At 55.5% G+C, this 13,073-nt stretch overlaps 1 protein-coding gene across 2 annotated transcripts; it reads right to left on the reverse strand.

The window, feature by feature from the left end:
- Positions 1–195: 195 nt before the first annotated feature.
- On the reverse strand, positions 196–6,252 carry ZNF213 (zinc finger protein 213). Of its 2 annotated transcripts, none has more exons than XM_060648264.3 (6): positions 5,952–6,252; positions 4,332–4,838; positions 3,481–3,604; positions 3,219–3,289; positions 2,881–3,004; positions 196–1,869 (listed from the first exon to the last, which is right to left on the reverse strand). In XM_060648264.3, the coding sequence occupies exons 2-6, from the start codon at positions 4,728–4,730 to the stop codon at positions 1,139–1,141; spliced, it is 1,449 nt and encodes a 482-aa protein (XP_060504247.2). In that variant the 5' UTR covers positions 4,731–4,838; positions 5,952–6,252; the 3' UTR covers positions 196–1,138. The 2 variants fall into 2 exon arrangements, with proteins under 2 accessions (XP_060504247.2, XP_060504248.2); XM_060648265.3 differs by lacking the exon at positions 5,952–6,252 and adding an exon at positions 5,714–5,945.
- Between the last annotated feature and the right edge of the window lie 6,821 nt (positions 6,253–13,073).

Below are 13,073 nucleotides of genomic sequence, written 5' to 3' on the forward strand. Positions count from 1 at the left end.
CTGATGAGGGATGAGAGTCCGGACACTCGTGGCTGTCATTTGGGACCCAGCCATCCCGGAAGCCAAGAATGTGGCCCCACCTGGTGACCACCCAGTACCAGTACCACCAGGACAACCGAGCCAGGAGGCCCAGAAGTAGGAGTTCCAGGTCCCCCCCACCCCTAGCAGCCACATAAACAACAGAGCAGTCTGGAGGAAGTTTCCACGTTTATTCAAAGCCCTCTGCTGCCCTTTTGAGAACAGCAGGGCCCAGCTCCTTTAGAGAGCCTGTGGTCTGTCCCTGGGAATGCCAATCTGCAGACAACGCAGGTGGCGCTGTGGAATGCAGTGCTTAAGGAGTCAGCGACAAGTGCTGACAGAGTGCTAGTGTTAAGTATTACAAAGCCCACACCTCTGGAGAGGGGAGCAGCGGGGAGCAGCCAGCCTCCACAGGCCCCGTCCTTGTCTATACGGTCAGCCTCCTGTCCCTGAAGCCACCACCACCCTCACTAGATTGGCAGGGGGTGGCCCTCAGGGACTCACTGGGGGCAAGTCAGCCAAGTGCTGAGGCGGGCAGGTCCCCACCTCCGGACAGGCAGTGGTCAGGGCCTGGCCGCGGGAGGGGGGGTAGGGCCAAAAGCCCCTGCGGCCACGCCGGGGACCGGGATCCTCACAGGTCTGGGCTGTCCCTCCCAGAGCCTGGCAGCACCCTGTGGGTCAAGGCTTGTCCTCTGCACCCACCGGAAGGCACAGCTTGGCAGGGCAGAGGGCCAGGCCCAGGGCCCCAGCAGGGTGCAGGGAACATGAGCCACAGGGCAAGCGAGGCTGAGGGGCGGGGACCCAGAGCCCTGCCGATGACGTCCTCACACATCCCTGACACCCTGGCCTTCCGCCCCCGCCCCCCACCAGGCCAGGGGCCGGGAATGTGCTGGGGCTTCGGGAAGCCAGAGGGGCAAGAGAAACCCCAGGGGCAAGACAGGGAATGGCCAGGAGGTGACAGACAGGGGATTTCCATTCCCCGGGAGTGTCGGCCAGGCCCAGGGGCCGAGCCGAGCAGGGGCGCAGGGATGGTGGCCGCCCACGCCCACGGGTGGAGAAGCCCGGAGTGGGGGGAGACACCGCCCCGTCCCCGGCTGGGCCACGCGGCCCCCGCCAGCCCTCAGCCCACGGGCTGGGCCATCTTGGCGTGCAGGCTCTGGTGGGCGATGAGGTGGGCGCGCTGCTTGAAGCTCTTGTCGCACTCGCCGCAGCCGAAGGGCCGCTCGCCCGTGTGCACGCGCCGGTGGTCCAGCAGGTAGGAGCGCAGCGAGAAGCTCTTGCCGCAGTCACTGCAGCCGAAGGGCTTCTCGCCGGTGTGGATGCGCTGGTGGTCGGCCAGGTAGGCGCTGCGGCTGAAGCTCTTGCCGCACTGGGCGCAGGAGAAGGGCTTCTGGCCCGTGTGCACGCCCTGGTGGCGCACCAGGTCCGAGGAGCTGCGGAAGCTCTTCTCGCACTCCTGGCACTTGTGCGGCTTCTCGCCCGTGTGCGTGCGCTGGTGGCGCGCCAGGTCCGAGCCCCAGCGGAAGCGCTTGCCGCACTGGCCGCAGCCGTGCGGCTTCTCGGCCGCCAGGTCCCGGAACTGCCTCCGGCGCGTGGGCGGCCGCCCCCTCCGCGCCCCCGCGGCCCGCGCCAGGGGCGCCCCCGGCCGGGGCTCGCCCCGCCACGTCTCGGCCTCCTCGGGGCTCCAGGACACAGTCACGTCGCCGCCACGGCCCCCGCCACAGCCGGCCTGGCCCTGGAGCGCCGTGGCGGCCTCCTCCAGCCGGGACTGCTCGCTTTGGCTCTCGGACCCCAAGCCTGCAAGCCGAGAGGGGGCGGCCTCTTCGGTTCCACTGGGTTCTGGGACCAGAGCTGGGGCGAGGCAGAAACGGGACTCAGGATCAGAAAGCCCTGGGCTACAGAGACCCAAGCCTCAGCTTCCTCGTCCATAAAATAGGGGCCTGATAAAATGCCCGCAGAGAAACACTTCGGAGGCAGAGGCAAGGAAGGAGTCCGGCTGGGCTGATCTGCCTGCAGAGACACTTCCCGATCACACCCCTGACTTTTCCACCCCCGTGTCCGCACTGGGGCCCGGTGCCCCACGGTCTGAACCCTGGCTTTGCAAACTCTAGAACTGAATCGATTTAGGTAGTTTGCAAATTATCCAAGCTCTCAGTGCTTCTTACCAGAAACTGACGAACCACAGGGTTCGGCCTGTGTGGCTGCTCTCACCCCACCAAGCTTTTGTCCCTTGACTCAAGAACAGAGTTCAATAGGGAGTGATCCTCGTCTTCCCATGGGGTCATGTGGATTAAATGAGATGATCCCCAGACAGTGCTCAGACAGCCTCTAGCTTGGAGAGGGGCCCCAGGAGGGTGGCCCCTGAAGGGCGGGGCCCAGGCGTTGGCACAGGTCCGGCAGCTGCTTTCACTGTCAGCACCTCTTCGTGGGGCAGGCGAGGGGACCTCACAACTACTTCAGAGTCCCTTGGCCTCTCTGAGTCTCAGATCCCTTGTGTGGGAGCCGGGACAACACTTCTACGCACCAGGCTGTGAGAATCACAGGAAAATGCCCGTATGAGAGCTAGCACAGTGTGGGCACGCTAAAAGCACCCCTCACATGGTAACACACCCTCACAGGCAAACAAAAATGAACATTAACAGAAATAAGAAACCAGCCAGTGCTCTTGAAAAGGCCCAGGAAAAGCCCACTTTCGAGCCAGCTCGACGACTGGTGTGGGAAAACTGAGGATTCCAGCGGGACACAGAGGAGTGTGTGGCCTGCTTGGGCCAACCATCCAGCGCTGGACCCCCCAGGAAGGGTGCTGCCTCCAGTTCAGAAGAGCCAAGGACCCCAGGGATTCTGGCTGCACCCGCTGCTTACCCAGGGCAACATTCCGGGAGTTTTCCCGCTTTATGTCCCAGAAGAGATCCCTCTGAGCAGGGTCCAAGGACCCCCATTCTTCCCGGGAGAAATAGAAGGGAACGTCTCCAAACGTCACAGGTCCCTGGAGTGAGGGGAGAAAACCTGGCTCGGCACTGCCACTCAGGGCTCCCCAGGCAAGCCATGGGTGGGGACAAGATGGGGGCTGGGATGGGGAACAGGACAGGTCCAGGCAGGGCCAAGATGGATAGAAGAGGTCTTGATGAGAAGGCAAGGCTCATTTTAGGGACTTGACAGCACAGAGGGCCTCAGAGGGGACACAGGGACTAGAAACTCACGTGGACGTCAGAGGCAAAGCTGGTACCGGTGTTCTCTCCGCTACTCCCCTCTTTAAGAGCAGGCAGCTGGGCTGAAGAAAAGAAGAGACCCTCAGAGAGGCCAGCCCAGGCCAGGGGCCAGATCTCGCACATGTACACACACACACAAGCACACTTTCCTAGGCTCCTTAGAACAGAGATAACCTTCCTGCTACCCTCAAGGCAACAAGCGGGAAGGAGCCAGGCCCCTGCCCAGCCACCTGTGGCCCACAAGCTTACTCACCGCCATGGCTGTGCTGCTCCCAGAGTACAGGTGGCCAGCTTCGTGCCCCCACTTTCACGGGAAGCCCCTTGGCTGGGGGTCCCTGGACTGTGGCCTCGGGTTCCACCTCCTCTGAGGGCACTTCCTGTGCAGGAACCACAACATGCTCATCAGCACCGAGATCGGACGGGGGAGACAGAGCTTAATCCCTGGGAAGGAGACACAGGACACGTCCCTCAGGAGGAAGGGGCGTGGGGAAGGAGATCAATATGGGTCCCGGGAAAATCCAGAGGAGAATGTTCTGTGTGCCCGAGGGCACTCCCCGATCAAGCATGAGGCAAGAACAGCCCCCAAAAGCCAAAATCACAGAGCCACTTACTAAGGGGATGTGGGGGCAGATCTCCAGGCCAAGGGTGAGCCCCACACCCCAGCCACTCATTAGCACCTCCCCAAGGGTCAAAATCGAACACCCCCCCAGACAGCAGGGTTCACACGGACAGCTAGCTTCTCACACCCACTCTGGTGCTGTCATGACACATATCACTGTACCCCCAGGGCCCGGCCGACAGCAGAACACGGATGAACATTTGCAGAACCTGTGTGGAGCTAACATCTGCCTTCCTGGAACACGCCCACTTTGATCCTGCTGCTGCCCTCCAAAGCCACCAAAACTAAACGACTCATTTGGACAGTGTCTTTCAGAACCGCAACACCTGCTATGATGCACTCCTGCGGATGCTCCCTCTGGCCCCGCATCCCTACCACCCCTGGAGGACTCGTTTCCAGGGAGGACTTCCTCTAAGAGAGGAGACGGCCACCTCCCTTCAGCCAGGAGCCATCCAGGGGCCCTGGGTGCGGGAGGGGCCCCTCACCTGTGGCCACGCTTTCGCCGGCTGCCTCTGCAGGACCTCCACCAAGGCGACGGCCTCCTCACCACTGCCGGGACACCGCTCGCGCACCCAGTCCTGGACGCCTCCGGGCAGCACGCTCAGGAACTGCTCCAGCACCAGCAGCTCTAGGATCTGCTCCTTGGTGTGCAGCTCGGGCCGCAGCCAGCGGCAGCAGAGCTCCCAGAGCTGGCTGAAGGCCTCATGGGGCCCGCCCACGTCCCTGTAGCAAAAATGCCGAAAGCGCTGGCGGCAGGCCTCAGAATCCCTGCTGTCTTCTTGCGGGGCGGAGTCCTGCTCCCACGAGGAATCTTCTACCTTTACAATCAGCAGCCCTTCTCCCTCCCCAGGAGCCTCATCCTGAGGCTCTGGGGGTGCTGCCATTCCCCTGGCCTAAGGACTGGTTGGCCTCAATCTGGGCCTGCGAGCCTGCCCCTCAGTCTCCCAGAGGAATCTCCTGTGGCAGCCGGGTGGGCATCTGGACGAGGACTCCTGGGGAAAGAGCAAAAAGGAGGAGGGAGGCAGTACATGAGCAAACACCAGCCTGCTCCTGGCCTTTCCTGGCCTTGACATCTTTTTTAGGCTGTCCTTGCTTCTGTGACTCTCTTTTTTCTGCCCAAACAGGTCCATAGCTCCTTATCCTCAGCTCTGAAATCCCAAGCTCCCAGGCTTTTACTCCCTGGCCTACTGATATGAGCGTATTTATAATCTCCGTTTATCTCACTAAATGGAGATGTTCACATGTTTTACAGCAAAAACATTTTTGTATGTATTCAGTTTGGAAATATTCATCAAGCTGTACGAACCATGTGTACTTCTGTAGGTGTCCTACACCGTGAGAAAAAGTGTAATTAATACGTTTGATTATTATCTATTGCTGCAAATTTTGTTGGTGGGGTCACTTGATATACCATGTGTACTGTATTATCGTTCTCAAATTTGAAAACTTCCGAATTCCAAAACACATCCCGGACTTTGGGTGCCAGCGAAGAGCTCACAGAGACACCTGTCTAAGCCATTTATCCACAGGTACGTATGAATGAATGACACAAATTTATCCCTTACATCACTACTCTTCCAGTACTCCTGAAAAGTCTGGACTTTGAAAATTTCCTTAATTGCTCTCTTAACAAAAAAATGTGACGCAGACCATCGAAATAAAGGGGGGAGGGAGATGTAAACGATACAGAAACCCATAAAAGAGAAACTCTCGCAATTCAGTTGCACCCTCCCATCAACAGCATAACATATGACCTCCCAGACTTTCCCCTATCCATCTATTGAAAAGGTATCTATAGAAACGGGGAAAACCAAGTGTGTGTGTGGGGGGGGGGGTGTTTACATAAATGAGGTCTTACTGCACATGCTATTTTGCAACTTGCTTTTCCACCTAACAATGCTTCTTCGTTAGCCGCTCTGCGAGATTCCACGGTACGAATGCGCTCCAGTAAGAGATTCACGTCGTTTCCAGTCCTCTACTACACACTAAGCACTTTATTTACTTTGTTCTTACACTCCTCGCAACGCCCCTGAAAGGTACGCGCTCCATCCTCATCCTCCAGTGACCATGGAGAAGGCTGCGCTCGGAGAGGGCCAGGGACTCACCAGGGTCGCTCGCAGGACGCGGCGGGCGAGAAGGCGGACCCGGTCGGAGCCCTGCGCTCCGACCCCGGCGGCCTCGCCTGCGCGCAGCTGAGAGGGAGCGGGCGGGTAGTGGACACGGGCGCGTCCCCACCCCCGGCACTTCCCAGAGGCACGCGACCCCTTCGGCCTCCGTCTCCGGACGCCGACCCCGGCCGCCCGGAGCCCCGACGTCGATCTCGGAGCTCGGCGGCCCGCGTCGCGGGTCCCGCCCCCGGGATACACACCGCCCACAACCGCCCAGGGTACCTAGTTCCGCCGCCAGATCCCTGCGCCGGAAGTTCGCGCGGGGCTCGCCGGGAAACAACAAGGCGCATGCGCCGCAACAAGCCCTCGAACTACACGCCCCAGGAGGCCGTTCGCCCAATTGAGTCCGCCTTCTCCCCAATGGTTAGCCAATGAACGGGGAGAATCTCCAAAATTGGCCAATCAGGAGGCGGTGGCGCCCTGCGCCTCACCACCAATGCCCCCATACTCAGGTCTGTGTCTAGATTCGTGCTTTCAGATTTCTCTGAAAATCTAAAAAGCCACTTAAGGGCGAGAGGGGAAAGACAAGCCCGGTCTGGTGGGCCGAGCCGGCGTCTGGCCCAGCCACGAGTAGAGCTCCTGATCCGCCGGAAGGGATCCCCTGAGGACGAACTCTTCCTTCCGCCCTCCTTGAGTCAGACGAGGGCGGAAGGCTGAAGGCCCGCGCGCGACCCAGGAACTGGAGCTCGGCCCCGGGAGACTCATTTCCAGCCCCTTGGGTCCCGCCCTCGCCTCAGTCTTTACCGCCCCTAGAGAGGCGTGGAGCTTCCTGGGAAATGCAGTCCAGTGAGGGACGCGGAGCCTCCTGCGGCGATTCCCGCCCCTCCCGTCCTCCCCCTCCCCCCCCCCCCGAGCTTCAGCCTGGGTTGTGCAGCGGGACGCGGCAGGCGGGGACACTGACCCCGGGGAGCCCCGCCTCGCTTTCCCACCGGCAGCTTCGTCTGCGGGGCAGCGGGGTCCTCGGGGAGGGGAGCGCTGGGTTCTTCTTTCCATGTATTTGTACCTGCTCCTACACTCTACTTCTCTACCTGGAGATCTGAGGCTCCGGATCTTTTCCTGAAATATAAAGAGCTCTCTTGTTTTGATTTGTTTTGATTATGCAAGTGTTGCATGCTTAGTGTAGAAAAGAAAATAGAGTATGAAAAATTATAAAGTTATTTATATCCACAAGACTAGCTCCGTCAATCTGCTCAAATGTCACTCCCTCCAAGTGGCTTCCCCTAATCCTATGTAAACAGCACCCCCGCCATGCTTCTGCCCTGCCTTATTTTTCTTTTATCGCTGCCTGACAGACTTGTGTAATATTTGTCTCCCGGTACTCGAGTATAAGCTCCGTGAGGTCAGAGTTTTCACTGCCCTACTCCCAGCACCTGGATTTGTGTCTGGCACAATATTTGTTGAATAACTGAGGGCAAAAATAATTGAAGGTGAAAAAATATTCCCACTAAGGCCATTCAGAAGTGAGTATCATTAATATTTTAGCCTGTTCTTATACATCTATGGATATCTGTACTGTAGATCTGGAATCATTCTATGTAAGTATTGTAGGTTGACTCAAAAGTCCATCAAGGATATCTTTGCAGGTCACCCTATGTAAATAAAATGGATCTCTTTTGCAGACTGCATAGTATTCCATAGCATGCAAGTTCCATATTTTATTTTAAATCGCTTCCTCTTGGACAATTAGAATTTTTCCATTTTTCCGTATGTGCAGATCGTTTATGCAAACACCCACCTTCCACTATTTGCTTGAACCATTTGCTGGAGAGCAAATGCCAGGCCTGCTCTGTGAAGGCTGCTAAAGTGGCTGCTGCTGCTGCTGCTTTCTTCCCTCCCTCTACTGGCCCCGTGGAAAACTGCCCAGGGGAAAAAAAACTTGAGAGTCCCCTTTTCTAGGTGTGGATTTGGGATTTACAGTGTTCTTCCATCGCCCTCTATTGGCAAAGACTAGCATCAAGTCGACTAGCGAAGTAGAGAGGTCTACAGGCTGTAGTATCGCACAGGGTGACAAAATATATGTGTTGGGGGCTGAGAAACAAAAAACTGGCACATTTACCGTGTATATTATCGGGCATTGCTGGCAGATGGCAAGTCATTTGTATACGATTACATTGAAATTAATCACCCAGTAGCACTTCTTTTTCTTTCTAATTTTAGTTTATTTTTCTAGCTAGGAAGTATAATCTATAAATAATGAAAAAGTCAACATTCTCTTTCCAGAAAATTTATATTCATTTCCGGAATTTATACTCATCATTTTCTCAGTCTTAGTCCAGAACCCTCGAAACAGTGTCAAAAATTGAGGACAGGGGCGCCTGGGTGGCTCAGTCGGTTGAGCGGCCGGCTTCGGCTCAGGTCACCATTTCGCGATCCATGAGTTCGAGCCCCGCGTGGGGCTCTGTGCTGACAGCTCGGAGCCTGGAGCCTGTTTCGGATTCTGTGTCTCCCTCTCTCTCTGACCCTCCCCCGTTCATGCTCTGTCTCTCTCTGTCTCAAAAATAAATAAACGTTTAAAAAATTAAAAAAAAAAATTGAGGACAGTAGGCATCATTGTCTTGGTTAATAAACAGTTTTGTGATTTATAACTGTCCATTGTTTGTCTCTGATATATATTCATGTTTATAGTAAGGAGCATCTATTCTCATTTGCAGCAGAAAAGCTACTAGCTGTTCCCCAATATCTGTTTTCTCCCTCTAGAGTAAGAATTTGGGGGAGCACCTGGAGGGCTCGGTTAAGCCTCTGGCTTCGGTTCACGTCATGATCTCACGGTTTGTTGAGTTCAAGCCCGTGTCAGGCTCTGAGCTGAGCCTGCCTCAGATTCTACCTCTCTCCCTCTCTCTCTCTCTGTCCCTCCCCTGCTCACGCTCTGTTGCGGTCTCAAAAATGAACGTTAGAAAAAAATTAAAACAATTTTTCAATGGGCACATGGCCGTTCAGAATGAGGAGTATACCTTCCCAGCCTCCCCTGCAGCTGAGTATGGCCATGTACTTAAACTGAAGGCAAGGAGATGTGAGAAGACATGATTTTTCATGTATCTTGTTCGAAAGGGATGGGTCATGTCTTCCTATTTTCTTTTCCCCAGCTGCTAGCAGAAATTTGGACCTAAAGGCACGGGCCATGCCAATGAAAGTAAGCCCCAGAGGTATCAAAGCAATAAGATGGAAAGTGTCTAGATTCCCGACGATTGTGGAACGCACCAAACTAGCCCTAGATTTATACCCAAGCAGTGATGTGAGAAAGGAATAGATATGGCGTTTAAGCCACTATTATTTTGGACCTCTGTTACAACCAGAATGTACACCCTGACTACCATTATTGCCTACTAAGAGGTTTTTTTCATTAAAAATAGATGATAAAAGGGGCGCCTGGGTGGCTCAGTCGGTTAAGTGTCCGACTTCAGCTCAGGTCACGATCTCATAGTCCATGATTTCGAGCCCCGCATCGGGCTCTGGGCTGATGGCTCAGAGCCTGGAGCCTGCTTCCAATTCTGTGTCTCCCTCTCTCTCTGCTCCTCCCCCGTTCATGCTCTGTCTCTGTCTCAAAAATAAATAAACGTTAAAAAAATTAAAAAAAAAAAATAGATGATAAAGGAGCACCTGGGTGGCTCAGTCAGCTGAGTGTCTGACTTCGGCTAAAGTCTTGATCTCTCAAGTTGAAGCCCTGCGACGGGCCCTATGCTGACAGCTCGGAGCCTAGAGCCTGCTTCAGATTGTGTGTCTCCCTCTCTTTCTGCCCCCCCACTCACACGCATGTGCGCACACACAAACACCTCTCTCAAAAATAAACACACACCAAAAAAAATGTTAAAGAGATAGAAATAAAAATATTTATTTTTATTATTTCCCCTATAGGATACTGGCTATTCAGAATTTCCATGTCTTCCTGCCTCAATTTTGACAGTTTTTAAAATTTCTCTAGGAAATCATTCATCTGCAATTTGTACATGGTATTCCCATTTGATAAAAAATGTTTAAATTAGCATGTATTGGGGCGCCTGGGTGGCTCAGACGGCTAAGTGTCTGCCTCCAGTTCAGGTCACGATCTCACGGCTGGTGGTTGCAAGCCTGGCATCAGGTTCTCTGCTATCAGTGCACAGCCCACTTGGGATCCTGTGTCCCTCCCTCCCTGCCCCACCCCCACTTGCGTGCTGCCTTTCAAAAACATACATAAAAACATTTAAACATGAGCATGTACGGTTCAATGCTACTCCTGGTTTTGGGATGGTGAGAGGAGACTTTACTGGCGGTGAGATGAGACTCCTGGTTTTGGGATGGTGAGATGAGGGCCTGGGTCCGTGCTGGCTCTGCAGGCTAGGGCCGCCACACTTGTCCTGACGGAGGCTGCCTACCTCCAGCCCACCTGCGCACGTTATCGTGAGAAATACACTTACATCTGGGTTAAGATCCTGCTCTTTTGGATCTGTTAATTGTAGTTGAACTGAATCCTAACTGATTCACTACCTCCTAAGATTGTGAAAGGATTAAATAAGTAAGAGAATATATATGTAAGACCACTTAGCCCAGCGCTAACTTTTAACACACAAGTAGTGCTCAGTAAAGAGTGGTTTAGTCCCAGGGAGTTCAGCATCGCCAGGAACCTGTCACCTGGGCAGGCCCACAGGAGTGTGGGGTACTTAAGAGGGTGCAGGATTTAGGCCCTCCAGGCCTTTTTTCCATTTTCTCCTTAAGATTTGAGCCAAACTTGTTCCGGTCAGTGGCCTGTGGGGATTGTAGTACTAATCTTCATGACTAGTCCATAACTTTGTTAGTTGAGAAGAGAAAAACAGGTGCTCTAGGAGGTGACAGAGGTGCAGGCCACAGAGTGCTGTCTTTACAACCCAGGCAAGGGATCGTGTCTGACCACATGCCACAGGACGGCCGGAGGAGGAAGGGTGGACCATCCTCATAACCTCCTTTCTCCACCCTCTGCCACACGCCAAGGAGAAACTTCAGACCACAGTCCTGGGCACTGTCACCTTCTAGCCTCCCCTCCTGCAGTCATCTTCTACCTTCCCTCCCAAGAGAGGTGTCATTTCAGTCTCTTCCTGGTGGCCGGGCCTTTATTCACTCTGTTTCCTGTGCATGAAGTTCTACCCCCAAATCCTAGTAAAATGGCTTCTTGTCTTTTCCAAGTCTCAGTTTAAAACTTCCCTCCTTGAAGAGGCCCTTTCTGACAATCCGTTCCTAACATTGTTTCACCCGTTCCTTTCTTTCTGATATCTGTCACTACTTGAAATTAATGTCTGTGTCACTTATCTGCATGTCGGTCTCCCTCACTAGACCGGAACCCCGAGAGGGCAAAGATCTTTTCTGGCCTTTTCACCGCTTATTCCTCAACGTTTAGCAAAGAACGTGTAACACTCGCATTCATTCCGTATCTGCAAAATGAATGAGTGAATGCAGCAAAGCCCCTATTTAACGTTTCCCCGCCCTTTACCTCCCTCCACACAGCACCCAGAGCCACCCCACACCCCTCGCACTAGCCACCTCAGTCTCCCCGGCTCCCCCCGGAAGAGGACTGAGCTCTCCTTCCAGGCCGTTCCCGCCCCCGCGCCCGGCTCTCCCTGGCAGCACCGTCAGGCCCTGCTCCAAGGCTTGGAAGGTGCTAGAGCGCCGGCCGGCGGGAGGAGCGCAGGCGGCCACCGAGCTCCAGTGCAGGGGTCGTAGGTGCCTGCTGGGTTCGGGGTCCCGGAGTCTCCAGCCAGCAACGAGACGAGAGGACTGAGGGCGCCAAGCCGGAAGTGGCTCTGGCCCAGGCCCTCAGCCCTCTGCCCACGTCCAGTCTAGGACCGCAGGAGGCTTTGCATCTCGGTAAGCCCAGGCCGGCTGTGAAGTCTCGCGGGTTGGCGAAGCCAGTAATCCAGCACCCGGTGGTTGGACCCTTCCGAGCCCGACGCGTGGCAGAGAAGAAAAGGGAAATTGTCAAAGCGGAGGTTTCCGGCCATTACCGGGCAATCTTGCGGCGGGAGGAGCAGAAGGGTGAGAGAGACGGTCGTGATTGGCCGGGTCCACCGGTGCCCGCCTCTTGCCCCGTCCAGACGTCTGATTGGCTAAGGGCAAGGGTGGGGGCGGGACATTCCGGAACCCATCCTCCTTGCTGTGAGGGCGCCCAGTGAGCTTGTCCCGCTTATGAGACCCTCGCACGCGTCCCGCCTCCCTACCCCGCGGAGTCACCCCAGCAAGTGAAGAAATGACCCCAGACCGAGCTGGGCCCTGAGCCCCTTCGACCGGACTGGGCCTTGCCTTCGGGCCGCACAGGAAGCGGGTGGGGAGCCCACACGGAATATTCCCCGCCTCCGCCCTCGCCCTTCTTTTGACCGCGCAGGCGCAGGTAAACGGTGAGCACCCAGGTGGGGCTCTCCCGAGCCGAACCGAGCAGCTGGGCGGTCAGGTGTGAGCAGAAGCCAGAAGGAAACGGGCCACATCCGAGCGGATACCCAGAGACACGAAGGCCCTTCCCTGGCGTCCCCCCCGCCCGGCCAGCTGCCTCCCCCCCACCAGATCACGAACACCCTTCGGCCTGACATTCTAGGCCCTTCCAAGGTACCTCAGCTACCTCTGCCGTCTTAGTTGCTCTTGTCAAATATCTAAATTGCCAAGTTCCACTCTTAAAATGTTCCCGGCAGCTTTGTCCCAGAATGGTGGGCCTCTGGATGGGTCTCTAGGGAGAAGTGGACTGAGACCCACGGAGCCCTTGGTATCGTGCCCGGGCCTCCGCTAGTCAGCAGCTTTCTGGCATGCCGCTGATTACCCACCCCCCACCCCACTTGCCATCTCCAGCTGGGTTCAGCACCCCTGAAGGTCAAGTTTACAGTCTTGTCTTACTCTTTTTAGACAGCCCTACCTCATAACACGCATTAGACAATCAGTAGTTGTCAGGGTGCATGGAAAGAGGAGTATTCTTTACACAACAAAATTCCTGGACCTGAACCCCAGCTCCCAGCTCACTGGTTGTTGGTTAAGTTACTGGATTTCTCTCTCAGCCTCAGTTTCCTCATCTACAGAACTGGGATGGAATCCACTGCTCAGAGTTATGGAGCGTAGAAGCGACATATACAC

Source organism: Panthera onca, chromosome E3, assembly GCF_046562875.1.
Source record: "Panthera onca isolate mPanOnc1 chromosome E3, mPanOnc1 haplotype 2, whole genome shotgun sequence".
Classification (NCBI taxonomy): Eukaryota; Metazoa; Chordata; class Mammalia; order Carnivora; family Felidae; genus Panthera; species Panthera onca.